We start from the raw sequence: 18326 nt of genomic DNA, 5'->3' as shown, positions 1-18326 counted from the left end.
TGGGGCTCCTTGGATCGAGAGGCTCTCGGGGCTCAGGCTCAGGTCTAGATGTAGTGCCCCATGACTGGCACATCTAGAACGAGGCAGGGAGTCAAAATCGGCTGTGTGTGGGGCTGTGGCGGGGAGTCCCCCTCTGCAGCCTGTCCATGGGTGTCTTGCCGTAGGAATTGTAAGTGGAGCCATACAAGGCAGTCTTGAAGGACAAGTAGGGAGAGAGGAAAGTGCAGCCTAAGGTGAAGGGGGAATTACTCTCTCATTTGTGGGGGTGAAAAGAGCGAGCAGGAGCCTTTTTTTTTTTTTTTTTTTTTTTTTTTTAAATAGGGGTCTGCCCTGGGCTGCTTTGCCGGGCAATACGACAAGGTGAGTCAGGCGACCCGACCGGCCCTTTCCTGAGTGGCAGCGCCACCTGGCGGCCGTGGTTCTGCGGTGCAGGAGCGCTTGGCCCAGAGAGGGGCACTTCGCCTGCCCTGTGGAGCCTGGGGAGGCTGGATACGCCCCCAAAACCTTAAACTGACTTTTTCTGAGAGAAAAAGCAAGAGGTGCGGGAGGCTGACGGGTGATCCAGAGAAGGCCGGGGAGGGCCTTGGGGGAGGGGCCTGGCTTCAACGACCTGACTTCCGTGACATAGCAAACACAGAAAGACAAAGTCCATTTGGATGGAAGTGGGAGCCGAGTGAGAGGGGCCATTTTGACTCTGTGGTCCTAGGAAATGACTGGTCTGACGCGCCTGGGAGCTGGGGTACCCAGGTACGGCCGCTCATCCTGGGACTAGCGGGGACGGCTGGTGGTTTTGAGGCCCACTCAACGTAGAGGAGAGAGAGTGGCAGGCACGCTTTGGCATCTGGTTTGATATTCTGGGGTTTCCTAGCTGCTTTGGAGAGGCTTTTCAAGTCTGCCCTGGCAAAGAGGTGGTTGAATTGTACAGTGTCGGGGTCTAGGTCAAAACGTAGTTTTCCAGAGCTGTTTAAGTGGACAGAATACAGGTACTTTCCAAGTTTGACTTGGGAGAAGGTTTCATGGTCTGGAGAGCTGGAAATGCTAGAGTAGGGCTAAAACCTTGGCAAAGTGTTCCTGATCTGTGGTGGCACAGTGGATAAAACGCAGACCTGGAGTGCTGGGGCCCCCGCCGGGAGCCCCTCGCTTGCTCTGTCAAGTCACATACCAGAAGCAACTATGAGTTGATGTTTCCTGCTCCTCTCTCTCCTCTCCTGTCTCTAATCAATAAATAAAATCTTTTTTTTTTTTTTTTCCTGAAGCTGGAAACGGGGAGAGGCAGTCAGACAGACTCCCGCATGCGCCCGACCAGAATCCACCCGGCACGCCCAACAGGGGCGATGCTCTGCCCACCAGGGGGGATGCTCTGCCCCGACCAGAGCCACTCTAGCGCCTGGGGCAGAGGCCAAGGGGCCATCTTTGCTCCAATGGAGCCTTGGCTGTGGGAGGGGAAGAGAGAGACAGAGAGGAGGGGGGGGGCGTGGAGAAACAAATGGGCGCTTCTCCTATGTACCCTGGCCGGGAATCGAACCCGGGTCCCCTGCACGCCAGGCCGACGCTCCCCCACTGAGCCAATCGGCCAGGGCCTAAAATCTCATTTTAAAAAAATCCACAAGCCCTGGCCGATTGGCTCCGTGGTAGAGCGTCGGCCTGGCGTGCAGGAGTCCTGGGTTCGATTCCTGGCCAGGGCACACAGGAGAAGCGCCCGTCTGCTTCTCCACCCCTCCCCCTCTCCTTCCTCTCTGTCTCTCTCTTCCCCTCCCGCAGCCAAGGCTCCAGGCTCCGTTGGAGCAAAGTTGGCCTGGGCGCTGAGGATGGCTCTGTGGCCTCTGCGTCAAGCGCTGGAATGGCTCTGGTTGCAACAGAGTGACGCCCCAGATGGGCAGAGCATCGCCCCCTGGTCGGCATATCGGGTGGATCCCCGTGGGGCGCATGTGGGAGTCTGTCTGACTGCCTCCCCGTTTCCAACTTCAGAAAAATACAAAAAAAACCCATCCACAAAATCTTGACCAAGAGTGTCTGAAGGCAGCCATACTCAGAATTGAGTGTGGGGGGGAGGGGGTGGGGGTAGGAACTTTCAAAATGTGTAGGAAATTTAGAAGTGCAGCCTATTCACTCTTATTATCCACTCCACTCCCAATTCAGTCATTCCCCAGGTCTGAGGGGAAGTAAAAAATTAAAGCTTCTGATTCTTTTTTGTTCCTGTGCCGAGTTTTTAGATACTCAACTGAAAGCATTTAAAACATTTTTGTCACCTAAATTTGGAGTTGCTGTGGTTGTAAAAAACAGGCATGAGGTGCTAAACCAAAGGGTATGAGAGAACCAGCATTTCTGGGACACTCAGGAAGATCTGGACTCTTATTATTGGAAGGAGAAATGGTTACTGTATTGGGACCTAGATATAGTTGTGTTTTTTTTGTTTTTTTGTTTTTTGAGATTTTATTTATTGATGTTACAGAGAGAGGAGGTGGGGGGAGCAAGAAGTATTGATTCACAGTTGCTTAACTCTAGCTGTTCACTGCTTGCGGGTCACATGTGCCTTGACCAGGCAAGCCCAAAGCCTGGAACTGATGACTTCAGCATCCCAGGTGGCTGCTCCATTCAATGCACCACCACAGGCCATGCTAGTTTGTTTGTTTTTTAAACTGATTTGCGAGAGAGAGAGAGAGAAGCATTTATTTGTTGTTCCACTTAGTTGTGCATTCATTGGTCACTTCCTGTGTGTGCCTTTACCTAGGATCAAACCTGCAACCTTGGTGTTTCAGGAGGACACTCTAACTGACTGAGCTAATTGGCCAGGGCCTGGATGTAGTCTTACAACTGCTTTTTTCCATCTCCTAGGGTCTAAGGATAACGCTGGGACCATGATAGCCATGATTCTCACAGAGGACTCCAGATTTCTGCACTCTGAGCAACGTCAGGTGCCACTGGACTTGTTCTGAGACCCTCTCCCTAAAGGATGGCCAAAGGGCTCCTGGTGACCTATGTCCTCTGGGCTATAGGGGGCCCTGCTGGGCTCCACCACCTTTACCTAGGCAGGGACAGCCATGCACTGCTTTGGATGCTTACCCTGGGTGGTGGTGGGCTGGGCTGGCTCTGGGAGTTCTGGAAGCTTCCAAGCTTTGTAGCTCAGGCCAATAGAGCCCAGGGACAGGGGCAGAGTTCAGGAAGGGAGACACCACCTCTGAGTCCCATTCGTTTTGCTGCCCAGATGACAGTAGGCATCTATTTTGGCCTTGTGGCTCTCATTAGCCTTTCCTTCATGGCCAGCTTCTATATTGTGGGCCTCCCACTGGCAGTTGGCTTAGGAGTCTTGCTCGTGGCTGCTGTTGGCAACCAGACCTCAGATTTTAAGAATACTCTGGGGGCGGCATTTCTTACTTCCCCTATCTTCTATGGCCGCCCCATAGCCATCCTGCCCATCAGTTTGGTAGCCAGCATCACAGCCCAGAAGCATCGCCGCTACAAAGTTTCAGTTAGGTCAGAGACACTCAGTGCGCGGCTTTACCGCCTGGGCTTAGCTTACCTTGCTTTCACGGGCCCACTAACATACAGCGCCCTCTACAACACGGCTGCCACACTCAGCTATGTGGCAGAGACCCTTGGCTCCTTCTTGAGTTGGTTCAGCTTCTTCCCCCTCCTTGGCCGCCTCATGGAGTCTGTCCTCCTTCTGCCTTACCGTGCCTGGAGGCTGCTGGTGGGGGATGCTGGCTTCAGCAGTGGCTACTTCCAGGAATGGGAGAAGCTCTATGGATTTGTTCACAGTTTTCAGGATGAAAAGCATCAGCTGGCTTACCAGGTAAGGCTTCCTTCCCTCTCATTTTTCTCTGGGACTTAGGCTAAGACTTATTGGAGCTGGTGCCCTTTATATGAAGTCCTGTTTTTATGTCTGCTGGTTGGCCCCAGAAGGATGTCCTGGCTTCTTTCGGTTTCTCTATGCAATGGCTGAAGGTGCAGGAGGTTAGAATATGAATGGGAAAAATATTTTATTTACATTTTATTGAAGTAATATAGAAACAGGCAGATTAAGGTTGGTTGAGGCCCTGGGTGCAAAAGAAAATATTGGGCCCCTTAAAAAAAAGAGAAAGCCCTGGATGATTGGCTGAGCGGCAGAACATTGGCCCAGCGTGTGGAAGTCCCGGGTTCGATTCCTGGCCAGGGCACACAAGAGAAGCGCCCATCTGCTTCTCCACTCTTACCCCTCTCCTTTCTATCTCTCTCTTCCCCTCCCACAGCCAAGGCTCCATTGGAGCAAAGTTGGCCCGGGTGCTGAGGACAGCTCCATGGCCTCTGCCTCAGGTGCTAGAATGGCTCCACTCCCAACAGAGCAACGCCCCAGATGGGCAGAGCATCGCTCCGTGGTGGGCATGCTGGATGAATTCTGGTCGGGCGCATGTGGGAGTCTGTCTGACTGCCTCCCCGCTTCTAACTTTGGAAAAATACAAGAGAGAGAGAGAGAGAGAGAAATACATATTAAAATAAAAATACATGTTAACCGTATTTTTAAATAAATAAAAAATATTATGTACTATTAATGTTATAATTGCACATCTGAAACCAAACTTGGTATCATTAGAAAAACGTGTAAACTTGGGGTTTTGCGGGGCCCTTCAGAAGTCGGGGCCCAGGGCACGTGCCCAGTGTGCCTGCCATTAAATCAGCCTTTCTATAATAGAAGGTATACTAATTTTATGTATGCACCTATGTAACCACCAGTCAGAGGTAACCTCTATTCTGACCTCTGTTAACATAAATTAGTTTTACCCATTTTGAACTTCATGTAAGTGGAATCATTCAGTATTTACTCTTTTGTGTCTGCTTTCATTCAACATTATGTCTATGAGATTTATTCATAATATTATACACAATTGTAAATTGTTTATTTTCATTGTTGTATAGTATCCCATTGCATGAATGTACCAGAATTTATTTACCCACTCTATTATTAATGAAGATTTGGGTTCCGGTATGGGGCTAGTCTAAATAAAGCTGCTATGAACATTCTTATACATATATTTGGTGGACATACATGCTTATTTCTCTTGCAAGGAGATCTTGTCAGGGATGTGAAGTTCTGGGTTGGAAAATGGGTAGCTATAATTAAAGCAAATTCTGATTCTTGCCATGAGATCCAGAGCTTATCCATGTTTCAAAAGGCTGAAATTCTAATGTGAGATTCTAGGTCCTTTCCATGGTCAAGTAGGAGCCAATCTCAGAGATAATATGGGCTAAGTTAACAAGGGAACAGAGAAAGATCCAGGCACATGGTATTTTAACTTGTTAGCTTCTGTTTCCTTCAGGTTTTGGGTCTCTTAGAGGGGGCAACAAGTGAAGAAATACATCAGAGATACAAGGAGCTGGTGAAGATTTGGCACCCTGACCACAACCGGCACCATACAGAGGAGGCTCAGAGTCACTTCCTAGAGATCCAGGCTGCATATGAAGTCCTGAATCAGCCCAGGAAGCCCAGGGGATTCTAGAGGTGAGAAGAAAACTTCCCTTTGAGGATGGATCTTCCTGACAGAGCTGGGCAGCTTGTCTCAACCCAGCTTTGCCCATAGGAGACATCCTATAGCATTAAAGAAACTGCTGGTAGTAGAGATGACAAAAACTTAAAGGGGTGAGAAAGCTGTTATGGTGGAAGAATGTATTTATGTATTGAATTTCTGAGTTCTTGGCTATTGTGTTCCTGACTATTTTTTTCTTAACACCATACAGTAAGATGAAATACTTTATAAAACCAATAAAATATCTTTTTGAGAATATCCCACCTATCCCACCCCTGGTACATTGATGAGTGAAGTAGTAAGCTTATTTAATACTTTTTCTTTAATATGCAAAGCTTTGGATTAGACTGAAGGAAAAATATGAAAGTTCTAATGTTTCACAAATTATCCTGTGACAAAAGGGATTTGATCTATTCTGTGGATTACTAAGAGGTAAGACTGATGTTAAATTTCAAAATTTGAGAAAAATATATATTTTTAGATTTTATTTGTTTATTTTTAGAGAGAGATAGAGAAAGAACGGGGGGTGGGGGGAGCAGGAAGCCCCAACTCCCATGTGTGCCTTGACCAGGCAAGCCCAGGGCTTTGAACTGGCAACCTCAGGGTTCCAGGTTAACACTTTATCCACTGCGTCACCACAGGCCAGGAGAGAAAAATATTTTAATTTCATTTATAGTAGGACTTCTAGGAGCTGTACTTTGTTTGTTTGTTTGTTTGTTTGTTTTAGAGAGAGAGAGATACAGACGGACAGGAAAGGAGAAATGAGAAGCAACAACTCATAGATGTAGCACTTTAGTTGTTCATTGATTGCTTCTCATATGTGTTTGGACCCAGGGGCTCCAGCATAGCCAGTGACCGTTTGCTCAAATCAGCAAACTTGGGCTCAAGCCAGTGACCTTGGGATTTTGTGTATATATATAGTGAAATGATCACCACAGTAAACCTAGTTAATACCCATATCATACATTGTTAGAAATATTTTTTCTTGTGATGAGAACTTTTAAGATTTACTCTCCTGGCCCTGGCCGGTTGGCTCAGCGGTAGAGCGTCGGCCTAGCGTGCGGAGGACCCGGGTTCGATTCCCGGCCAGGGCACACAGGAGAAGTGCCCATTTGCTTCTCCACCCCTCCGCCGCGCTTTCCTCTCTGTCTCTCTCTTCCCCTCCCGCAGCCAAGGCTCCATTGGAGCAGAGATGGCCCGGGCGCTGGGCATGGCTCTGTGGCCTCTGCCTCAGGCGCTAGAGTGGCTCTGGTCGCAATATGGCGACGCCCAGGATGGGCAGAGCATCGCCCCCTGGGGGGCAGAGCACCGCCCCTGGTGGGCGTGCCGGGTGGATCCCGGTCGGGCGCATGCGGGAGTCTGTCTGACTGTCTCTCCCTGTTTCCAGCTTCAGAAAAATGAAAAAAAAAAAAGATTTACTCTCCTAGCAACTTTCAAATACGCAATACAAGTATAATTAACTATAGTCACCATGCTATACATTACATCCCCAGACTTATTTTATAACTGGAAGTTTGCATCTTTGACCACCTTCAATGATTTAAAATGTTTTAAATTTTTATTTATTGATTTTAGAGAGAGAGGAAAGAAGAGAGAGAGAGAGAGAGAGAAGCATCAATTTTGTTATTCTATTAATTTATGCATTCATTGCTTGATTCTTGTATGTGCCCTGATCAGGGATTGAACCCACAACCTTGGCGTGTTGGGACAATGTTCTAACCAACTGAGCTACCAGGCCAGAGCCACCTTCACTCATTTCACTCACTTCCCCACACTCTGCCTCTGGCAACCACCAATCTATTTTCTGTATCTATGGGCTTGTTTTTTTACTTTTGTTTTTAGATTCCCCCCCTTTTTTTTTTCCAACTTTAAAAAGCTTTATTTTTTTTTAATATTAATATTTTTTATTAAATTTAATGCAGTGACATTGATAAATCAGGGTACATATGTTGAGAGAAAATATCTCTAGATTATTTTGACATTTGATTGTGCTGTATACCCCTCCCGCAAAGTTAAATTGTCTTTTGTCACCTTCTATCTGGTTTTCTTTGTGCCCCTCCCCTCCCCTAACCCCTCTCTCCTTCTTCACCCCCTCCCCCCTCCCCCAACCCCCCCCCCCCCGCCCCTGTTGCCATCACATTCTTGTTCATGTCTCTGAGTCTCATTTTTATGTCCCTTCTATGTATGGATTCATCTCAGTTTTTTTTCTGATTTACTTATTTCACTCCGTTAGATTCCCCATTTTTTTAAAAGACTTTATTCATGGCCTGACCTGTGGTGGCGCAGTGGATAAAGCGTCGACCTGGAAATGCTGAGGTTGCCGGTTCGAAACCCTGGGCTTGCCTGGTCAAGGCACATATGGGAGTTGATGCTTCCAGCTCCTCCCCCCTTCTCTCTCTCTGTCTCTCCTCTCTTTCTCTCTCTTTCTCTCTCTCTGTCTCTCCCTCTCCTCTCTAAAAAACGAATAAAAAATAAATTTAAAAAATCAATAAACAAAAGACTTTATTCATTTTAGAGAGGCGAGAGAGAAAAGAGAGAGAGAGAGAAGGGGAAGGAGCAGGAAACCTCAACTCCCATATGTGCCTTGACCAGGCAAGCCCAGGGTTTTGAATCAGCGACCCCACCTCAAGGTTTCAGGTCAAAGCTTTATTCACTGAGCCACCACAGGTCAGACTGGTATTTGTATTTCTGTTTCACTTATTTCACTTAGCCTAACACCCTCAAGGTCCATCCATGTTATTGCAAACAGCTTTTTTGTTTTCCTTTTTCCTGAAGCTGGAAACAGGGAGAGACAGTCAGACAGACTCCCGCATGCGCCCGACCGGGATCCACCCGGCACGCCCACCATGGGGCGATGCTCTGCCCATCCTGGGCATCGCCATGTTGCGACCAGAGCCATTCTAGCGCTTGAGGCAGAGGCCACAGAGCCATCCCCAGCGCCGGGGCCATCTTTGCTCCAATGGAGCCTTGGCTGCGGGAGGGGAAGAGAGAGACAGAGAGGAAAGCGCGGCGGAGGGGTGGAGAAGCAAATGGGCGCTTCTCCTGTGTGCCCTGGCCGGGAATCGAACCCGGGTCCCCCGCACGCCAGGCCGACGCTCTACCGCTGAGCCAACCGGCCAGGGCGCAAACAGCTTTTTTAATTTTTTATTTTTTTAAAGAAAGAAATGATGTAAAATCATATGCATTTAGAACTTCTGGAAGGAAATTCTACTCTGCTGCCAACCCTGGGATATAATCACTGATTTTTCTGGAGATGTGCTTCCCAAAGATTCTGAGATAATAAAAATCAGCTGAGGCCCTGGCCGGTTGGCTCAGCGGTAGAGCGTCGGCCTGGCGTGCGGGGGACCCGGGTTCGATTCCCGGCCAGGGCACACAGGAGAAGCGCCCATTTGCTTCTCCACCCCCCCCCCTTCCTTCCTCTCTGTCTCTCTTTTCCCCTCCCGCAGCCAAGGCTCCATTGGAGCAAAGATGGCCCCGGCGCTGGGGATGGCTCCTTGGCCTCTGCCCCAGGCGCTAGAGTGGCTCTGGTTGCGGCAGAGCGATGCCCCGGAGGGGCAGAGCATCGCCCCTGTTGGGCGTGCCGGGTGGATCCCGGTCGGGCGCATGCGGGAGTCTGTCTGACTGTCTCTCCCCGTTTCCAGCTTCAGAAAAATACAAAAAAAAAAAAAAATCAGCTGAGCCTGACCTGTGGGTGGCGCAGTGGATAAAGCATCGACCTGGAATTCTGAGGTCACCAGTTCAAAACCCTGGTTTCCCTGGTCAAGGCACATATGGGAGTTGATGCTTCCTGCTCCTCCCCCTTTCTCTCTCTCTCTCTCTCTCTCTCTCTCTCTCTCTCCTCTCTAAAATGAATAAATAAAATCTAAAAAAAATCAGCTAAAAGCAGAAATTCACTAAAAAAAAAAGAAACAACTCAGATTAACTAGCAAGTAAGAAGTCTTCCTTAGTCTCTACCTGAATTGATTTAATGAAATCCAATGAATACGTAGTCTCCCACTGCCACAAATAAAAAGAAATTATAGATCCTTTTAAAGAGTTGAAGAACCTGACTGGTGGTGGCACAGTGGATAAAGTGTTAACCTGGGAGGCTGGTGTCCCAGGTTCAAAACCCCGAGGTCTCTGGCTTGAATGCGGGCTCACTAGCTTGAGTGTGGGGTCACTGGCTTGAGCATGGGATCATGAACATGATCCCATGTTTGCTGACTTGAGCTCAAGTTCATTGGCTTAAGCAACAGGTCACTGGCTCAGCTGAGCCCATCAGTTAAGGCACGTCTGAGAAGCAATCAATGAACAACTACAAGTTGATGCTTCTCATCTCTCTTAAAAAAAAGAGTTGGAAGGGAACTGAGAAGGCCTCTACGCCGAGTACCTATCCAGTGCTAATTTCAAGAATAGCTTGGTTCAGAGATGACCATTTTGTTTTTTCTTGAATAGGAAATTCCTTACCTTTCCCACTTTTTTTTTTTTTTTTTTTTTTTTACAGAGACAGAGAGTCGGAGAGAGGGACAGACAGACAGGAAGGGAGAGAGACGAGAAGCATCAATCATCATCTTTGTAGTGGCACCTTACTTCTTCAATGATTGCTTTCTCATATATGTCTTGACTGTGGGGCTAGAGCAGAGTGAGTGACCCCTTGCTCAAGCTAGCAACCTTGGGCTCAAGTCAGTGACCTTTGGGATCAAGCCAGTGATCTTGGGCTCAAGCCAGTGACCTTTGGGCTCAAGCCAGCCACCATCAGGTCATGTCTATGATCCCACACTCAAGCCAGTGACCCTGCGTTCAAGCTGGATGAGCCTGTGCTCAAGCTGGTAACCTTGGGGTTTTGAACATGGGTCCTCCGTGTCCCAGTCCGATGCTCTATCCACTGCACCACTGCCTGGTCAGGCTCCCACCTTTTGAATATCCATAAGAGTTAAGTTCTTTTATTGGATTGAAATTAGCTTCACTGTAATTTCTCTCTAGATTAGCCATTTTTGCCACAAAGAACAAAAACCAACAGAAAGCCCTCTCTTGATGAGAACCTGCCATTCATCTCATATCCTTCTAAATTTCTCTTTTCAGATTAAACGTTGTTTAAGGAAGCTCTGTAGTTGTTAGAAAGAGCACAGATGGAGAAGTGAGGAGATGAGGTTCTACTTTTGCCTTTTGCATGACCAGTCGACTGACTTTGGACAAGTCACTTCACCACTTTGGGCCTGTTTTTTCCTTACAGTGTGAGGAAGTGGAACTTAGATGACTTCTAAGATTGCTTTCCACACTGGATTCTAGGTTCTTTTCAGTTGAGCTTTATGCTAAATGGTTTGGTGTGTCATCTTCTGTGTGCCTTCTTGTGGACACTGTCTTGGAAAGAAAATTAAATATTTAATTGCTTGAAGAATATAATGGTCACCATTCCCACCCCTATAAAAAATCCACCTCTATCAAACTGTTTTCATTTATTCATGATCTCTTCTGCCCTCATCCATAAGAGTACATAATTAACTTTCATGATTGAATCATATCAGGGATATAATTTAATACTTTTCCTCCCTCACAGAATCATGAGCATTTATATATAGTACTATGAAGACTTCATATATTTTTTTTTTACTGAGATGTAATTCACATGCCATAAAATTCACCCTTTTAAAGTATAAAGTTTAGCCTGATCTGTGTTGGCACAGTGGATAGAGCAACAACCTGGAATTTTGAGGTTGCTGGTTCAAAACCCAGGCTTGCCCAGTCAAGGCGCATACAAGAAGCAACTACTGAAAAAAAAAAAAAAAGAAGCAACTACTACGAGTTGATGCTTCCTACTCCTCCTCTCCCCTTTCTCTTCTTCTTTCTCCTCTAAAATCAATAAATAAAATAAAATCTTTTTAAAAAGTATATAGTTTAGTGGGTTTTAGTATATTCATAAGGTTCATGCAAACATCAACACTCTAATTCCAGAATGTTTTTACCATCTCAAAAAAGAATTAGCCATCAGTCTCCATTCTGTCTTTTCCCCAGCTCCCGGAAACTACTAATCTACTTTCTGTCTCTATAGATTTTTCTATCCTGGACATTTTATATAAATAGAATCATATAATGTCTCCTTTTGTGTCTGGCTTCTATCTCTTATAATGTTTTCAAGATTCATTCATGTTGCAGCATGCATTATCACTTTTATCCCCCAAATAATACATCACTATATTTTAATGCTATATAATATTCCCTTTTTTGGAATACATTTAGACTATTAATATATAATTTTTTTATAAAGAATACTGCATCGATATCTTCATGCTTCTAATTCATCTATTCTCTTGAATTATTTCAGAATAAATTCCCATGGGTGGGATTACTGGGTCAAAAGGTATGAACATTTTTATGGCTCTGTCAACATTGCTCTTAAATTGTGGTGCCCAGAACTAAATGCAATTCTCAGTTGTGTTCAGACAGAACAGGGTACTGTGGGGTTATTAAGTTCCCAAGGTCTAGATAATATATCATTCTTTAAATCAAGCAGCCTAAGAATTTATTAGCTTTTTTTTGTTGCTCATTGAGCTTATAGCCAATAAGGCCCTTAGATCTTTTCCCAGGCACTGTGTCTTAAAGCTATGTTTGCATCTGCTCTATGACCCAGGGCTTCTGAGGACTCTGACTTGAATTTAGTATTTCTTTGTTTTCTTTTTTTTCATCAAGTGTGTTGATCCTAACAAGCAAGCAAAAACCTTTTGCAGTCTTAGCTGAGAACTGCAGATGGCGCCTTAAGGCTGTCAAAAGGGTAAAATAGGTGTCTTCACTTTTTTTTTTTTGCATTTTTCTGAAGCTGGAAACAGGGAGAGACAGTCAGACAGACTCCCGCATGCGCCCGACTGGGATCCACCCGGCACGCCCACCATGGGGTGACCCTACGCCCACCATGGGGCGACGCTCTGCCCACCAGAGGGCGATGCTCTGCCCATCCTGGGCGTCGCCATGTTGCAACCAGAGCCACTCTAGCGCCTGAGGGGAAGAGAGAGACAGAGAGGAAGGCTCGGCGGAGGTGTGGAGAAGCAAATGGGCGCTTCTCCTGTGTGCCCTGGCCGGGAATCGAACCCCGGTCCTCCGCACGCTAGACCGACGCTCTACCGCTGAGCCAACCGGCCAGGGCCTGTCTTCACTTTCTTAAGAATCTGGTAGTGGCACCTACGAAGCAGGTTCATTACCAGAGTTCAGTAATCTCCATTTGTGGGGAAGAAGGGAGTAACTGTGCCTGACCTGTGGTGGCGCAGTGGATAAAGCGTCGACCTGGAAATGCTGAGGTCGCCTGTTTGAAACCCTGGGCTTGCCTGGTCAAGGCACATATGGGAGTTGATACTTCCTGCTCCTCCCCCCTTCTCTCTCCCTCCTCTCTCTCCTTTCTAAAAAAATGAATAAATAAGAAAAAGAAAAAAAAAAGAGAGTAACTTTGGAGTTGGATTTGGGTGCTATTCAGGAAAAGCTCCAATTGAAGCATATTTTTAAGTTGTCATTTGATCTCCTAGGGCAGTGGTCCCCAACCCCCGGGCCACGGACCGCTACCGGTCCGCAGAGAAAGAATAAATAACTTACATTATTTCTGTTTTATTTATATTTAAGTCTGAACAATGTTTTATTTTTAAAAAATGACCAGATTCCGCCCGAACAGGCGGTGGCGCAGTGGATAGAGCGTCGGACTGGGATGTGGAAGACCCAGGTTCGAGACCTGGGATGTGGAAGACCCAAGGTCGCTGGCTCGAGCAAGGGGTTGCTCGGTCTGCTGAAGGCCTGCGGTCAAGGCACATATGAGAAAGCAATCAATGAACAACTAAGGTGTTGCAACGAAAAACTGATGATTGATGCTTCTCATCTTTCTCCGTTCCTGTCTGTCTGTCCCTATCTAAACCTCTCTCTGACTCTCTCTCTGTCCCTATTAAAAAAAAAAAAAAAAGACCAGATTCCCTGTTACATCCGTCTAAGACTCACTCTTGATGCTTGTCTCTGTCACGTGATACATTTATTCGTCCCACCCTAAAGGCCAGTCCGTGAAAATATTTTCTGACATTAAACCGGTCCGTGGCCCAAAAAAGGTTGGGGACCACTGTCCTAGGGGACTCTGGGGCAGTGTATTTCATGTTAAAGGTTTCTCTGCTCAAACACACATTTCATGCCCCTACTTTGGCTTTTGAGTTGACATCCTGAGAAGCTGAGATTTTTGTTTCTCTTCATTTTCCTTGACATCTCTTTCTCTTAGTCACCGCAAGAAATTGAAATTTGTTCAATTCACTGGTTTTGTTTGTTTGTTTTGCTAAGGTGGGTTTTGAATGACAAAAGCAGAAAATTTAAGTGGGGTTTCAGCTAAGTGAGATTTCATTTCAATGATTGTTGCTCTTTTCGTTTTCCTTTTCATTTTCTCCCTAATTCTCTCCTTTCTCCCTACCTCTCATCCACCCTTTCTATAGTCCATCTGCTTATCTTTAAATTATTATAAATTTAAGCAAGACCTTGAATTTTCTGGATTTAATTATGACAAATCTCAACAGAACAAAGCAGTGTCTTTTGTGGGAAAGTTGAAAGGGACTTATTTTAACTCATTCTGTGCCAGGCCTTAGTCTCATTTCTGGGCTGAGAAAGATTATAGGGAACATCCTCTGCTGGATGGTTAGCACTGAGTCTGGCTTTACAAGTGCTATCTAAAAGGGCATTTTCCCCCCAGCATCAAAATGTTAGGCACCTTAAAAAAAAAGAAAAGGCAAAAAAAAAAAAAAAAAGCCCTGGCTGGTTGGCTCAGCGGTAGAGCGTCGGCCTGGCATGGAGGAGTCCAGGGTTCGATTCCTGGCCAGGGCACACAGGAGAAGCGCCCATTTGCTTCTCCACCCCTCCCCCTCTCCTTCCTCTCTCTCTCTCTCTCTTCCCCTCCCGCAGCTGAGGATTGGAGCATAGATGGCCCGGGCGCTGGGGATGGCTCTATGGCCTCTGCCTCAGGCGCTAGAATGGCTCTGGATGCAACAGAGTGACGCCCCAGAGGGACAGAGCATCGCCCCCTGGTGGGCATGCCGGGTGGATCCCGGTCAGGCGCATGCGGGAGTCTGTCTGACTGCCTTGCCGTTTCCAGCTTCGGAAAAATGAAAAGAAAAAAAAAAAAAAGAAAAAAGAAAAGGCCAGGCACCTTCCAGATGAGTTACCATATTTCCCCATGTATAAGACGCATCTTTTGGAGGAAAATTTGGGGTCTATAAACTGGGTGCGTCTTATACAGTGGTTGTAGATTTTTTACTTGCATTTCCCGCTTTTTTGACAGTGATGAGGAGCTGTATAAATTTTATGATGAATAAAATTAGAGTTCAATAACTTTATGTAATACATTGTTTTCAAATTTTGGGCCCCAAATTAAGGAGCACCTTATACATGGGAGCGTCTTATACATGGGGAAATACAGTAGAGTGCAAAGATTCTTTTTTTTAAAAAAATCATTTTAGAAAGAAGAGACAGAGAGAGAGAGAGAGAAAGAGAGAGAAGCAGAAAGCATCAACTCCCATATGTGTCTTGACTAGGCAAGCTTGGGGTTTTGAACCAGCGACCTCAGCATTCCAGGTCAATGCTTTACCCATTGTGTCACTATAGGTCAGGTGGGAAATAAGGTAGAATAAAAAAAAGGAGCAGGGAGGGGTTGTGGGCATAAAGATGTCTTTTTTTTAATTAATTTTATTTATTTAGTTATTTATTTATTTTTTACAGGGACAGTGAGAGAGAGAGAAGGATAGATGGGGACAGACAGACAGGAACGAAGAGAGATGAGAAGCAACAATTATCAGTTTTTCGTTGTGGCACCTTAGTTGTTCATTGATTGCTTTCTCATATGTGCCTTGACCGTGGGGGCTACAGCAGACCGAGTAACCCCTTGCTTGAGCCAGAGCCAGGGTCCAAGCTAGTGAGCTTTGCTCAAACCGGATGAGCCCGCGCTCAAGCTGGCAACCTTGGGGTCTCGAACCTGGGTCCTCCGCATCCCAGTCCGATGCTCTATCCACTGCGCCACCGCCTGGTCAGGCTTTATTAATTTTAATGGGGTTACATTGATCAATCAGGGTACATAGGTTGAGAGAAAACATCTTCAGGTTATTTTGACATTTGATTATGTTGCATACCCATCACCCAAAGTCAAATTGTCTTCTGTCACCTTCTATCTGGTTTTCTTTGTGCTCCTCCCCTTCCCCTCCCCCCAACCACTGCACTCTTGTCCATGTCCCTGAATTTCATTTTTATGTCCCACCTATGTATGGAATCATATAGTTCTTAGTTTTTTATGATTTACTTATTTCACTCAGTATAATGTTATCAAGGTCTCCATCCATGTCGTTGTAAATCAGTGGTAGTCAACCTGGTCCCTACCGCCCACTAGTGGGCGTTCCAGCTTTCATGGTGGGCGGTAGCGGAGCAACCAAACTATAAATAAAAAGATAGATTTAACTATAGTAAGCTGTTTTTTGTTTGTTTGTTTGTTTGTTTGTTTCCCCAAAACTGGAAATGGGGAGGCAGTCCGTCAGACTCCCGCATGCGCCCTACCGGGATCCACCTGGCACACCCACCAAGGGGAGGTGTTCTGCCTATCTTGGGGCATCGTTCTGCCGCAATCAGAGCCATTCTAGCGCCTGAGGCAGAGGCCACAGAACCATCCTCAGCGCCTGGGCAAACTTTGCTCCAATGGAGCCTTGGCTGCGGGAGAGGAAGAGAGAGACAGAGAGGAAGGAGAGGGGGAGGGGTGGAGGCGCTTCTCCTGTGTGCTCTGGCCGGGAATCGAACCCGGGACTTCCGCATGCCAGGCCGACGCTCTACCACTGAGCCAACCGGCCAGGGCTATAGTAAGCTGTTTTATAAAGATTTATTCTGTCAAACTTAGCGAAAATCTGACATAAAGTACCTGGTAAGTAATTATTATTATATGCTTTAACTTGCTGTAACTCTGCTTTATAAATTTTATAAAGTAAAGTTACTTCTCTACTTTATAAATCACCATTACTATGGAACCAGTGGGCAGTTAGAAAATTTTACTACTAACAGAGATATAAAAGTGGGTGGTAGGTATAAAAAGGTTGACTACCCCTGCTGTAAATGATCTGATGTCATCATTTCTATGACTGAGTAGTATTCCATAGTATATATGTATCACATCTTCTTTATCTAATCCTCTATTGAAGGGCTTTTTGGTTGTTTCCATGTCTTGGCCACTGTGAACAATGCTGCAATGAACATGGGGCTGCATGAACTTTATGTACCAGTGTGTTTAAGTTTTGGAAGTATATACTCAGTAGAGGGATTGCTGGGTCATGTGGTAGTTCTATTTTTAATTTTTTGAGGAACCACTATACTTTCTTCCATAATGGTTGTACTACTTTACATTCCCACCAACAGTGGATGAGGGTTCCTTTTTCTCCACAGCCTCTCCAACATTACCTGTCTTGTTGATAATAGCTAATCTAACAGGTGTGAGGTGATATCTCATTGCAGTTTTGATTTGCATTTCTCTAATAGCTAATGAAGATGAGCATCTTTTCATATATCTGTTGGCCATTTGTATTTCTTCCTGGGAGAAGTGTCTATTCATGTCTTCTCCCCATTTTTTTCTTCTTCTTCTTCTTCCCATTTTTTATTGGATTGTTTGCTTGTTTTTGAGTTTTATAAGTTCTTTATATATTTTGGATATTAGGCCCTTATCTGTGCTGTTGTTTGAAAATATCAACTCGCATTTAGTTGGCTGTTTATTTTGTTGTCAGTTTCTCTTGCTGAGCAAAAACTTCTTAGTCTGATGTGGTCCCATTCATTTATCTTTGCCTTCACTTCCCTTGCCTTTGGAGTCAAATTCATAAAGTGCTCTTTATAACCAAGGTCCATGAGTTTAGTACCTATGTCTTCTTCTATGTAATTTATTGTTTCAGGTCTTATATTAGGTCTTTGATCCATTTTGAATTAATTTTAGTACAAGGGACAAACTGTAGTCAAATTTTATTCTTTTGCACATGGCTTTCCAGTTTTCCCAGCACCATTTGTTGAAGAGGCTTTCTTTTCTCCATTGTATGTTGTTGGCCCCGGGTTCATGGCAAAACGTGGGAGTGTGCCAGCTATCCTGAGGGAAACTTCTGAGGGAACCAGCTACTAGATGGTTCGATTAGTCTTTCGCCCCTATACCCAGGTCGGACGACCAATTTGCACGTCAGGACCACTACGGACCTCCACCAGAGTTTCCTCTGGCTTTGCACTGCCCAGGCATAGTTCACCATCTTTCGGGTCCTAACACGTGTGCTCATGCTCCACCTCCCCAGTGCAGCAGGCAAGACAGGCTAAAAATGTCTTCTATTCATGTTTTCTAGTCACAGATCTGAGGGCCAGTGAGGCTCATGTTACTTCTGCACATTTTCTTTCATACCCATAACCACTAGTTTTGACTTGGCTTCTCTTGTTTCTTTCTCCTTTTCATTCCTGGGGTCCACAGAAGAGAGTATATGCTTATTGTTTTTCTGCATATGTAATTTGGGTTGGAAAGCAAGTAACTGCTCATTCCAGGCAAGTGGTGCTAAATTATTTTATATTAATTGACTGGGAACTCATTGTCTCTTAGCAATTGACTTTTCTTGCACAGCTAAGAGACTAATCCTTTCAGATCCATCTCCCTTCAAATTCTAGCTCTTTTCCATCAGTGTATTTCCTGTTCTCATGTTAGTGTCTTTGCTAATGTCACTCTTTTTTTTCTAATTTTATTTTTATTTATTCATTTTAGAGAAGAGAAAGAGAGAGAGAGAGAGAGAGAGAGAGTGAGAAGGGGGGAGGAGCAGGAAGCATCAACTCCCATATGTGCCTTGACCAGGC

The 18326-nt window shown here is 45.6% G+C and overlaps 1 protein-coding gene across 3 annotated transcripts in view; it reads left to right on the top strand.

Annotated features, from left to right (window-relative positions):
* The first annotated feature begins 617 nt into the window (after window positions 1-617).
* Window positions 618-18326, top strand: part of DNAJC22 (DnaJ heat shock protein family (Hsp40) member C22) — a 93982-nt gene continuing 76273 nt past the window's right edge. For 2 of the 3 annotated variants that reach the window (XM_066257932.1, XM_066257931.1), the window contains exons 1-3: window positions 618-747; window positions 2836-3793; window positions 5295-5476. In XM_066257932.1, coding sequence (XP_066114029.1) covers window positions 2954-3793; window positions 5295-5474 — 1020 coding nt within the window. In that variant the 5' untranslated portion in view covers window positions 618-747; window positions 2836-2953 and the 3' untranslated portion in view covers window positions 5475-5476. Of the gene's footprint in view, window positions 748-2835; window positions 3794-5294; window positions 5477-9984; window positions 11324-18326 lie in introns of those variants that run through there. The other variant, XM_066257933.1, reaches the window with a different exon arrangement.

The sequence above is a fragment of the Saccopteryx bilineata genome, chromosome 2 (assembly GCF_036850765.1).
Source record: "Saccopteryx bilineata isolate mSacBil1 chromosome 2, mSacBil1_pri_phased_curated, whole genome shotgun sequence".
NCBI classification, from domain to species: Eukaryota; Metazoa; Chordata; class Mammalia; order Chiroptera; family Emballonuridae; genus Saccopteryx; species Saccopteryx bilineata.
The sequence above is the reverse complement of the archived record's forward strand: the minus strand, read 5'-3'. Positions and strand labels throughout refer to the sequence as shown.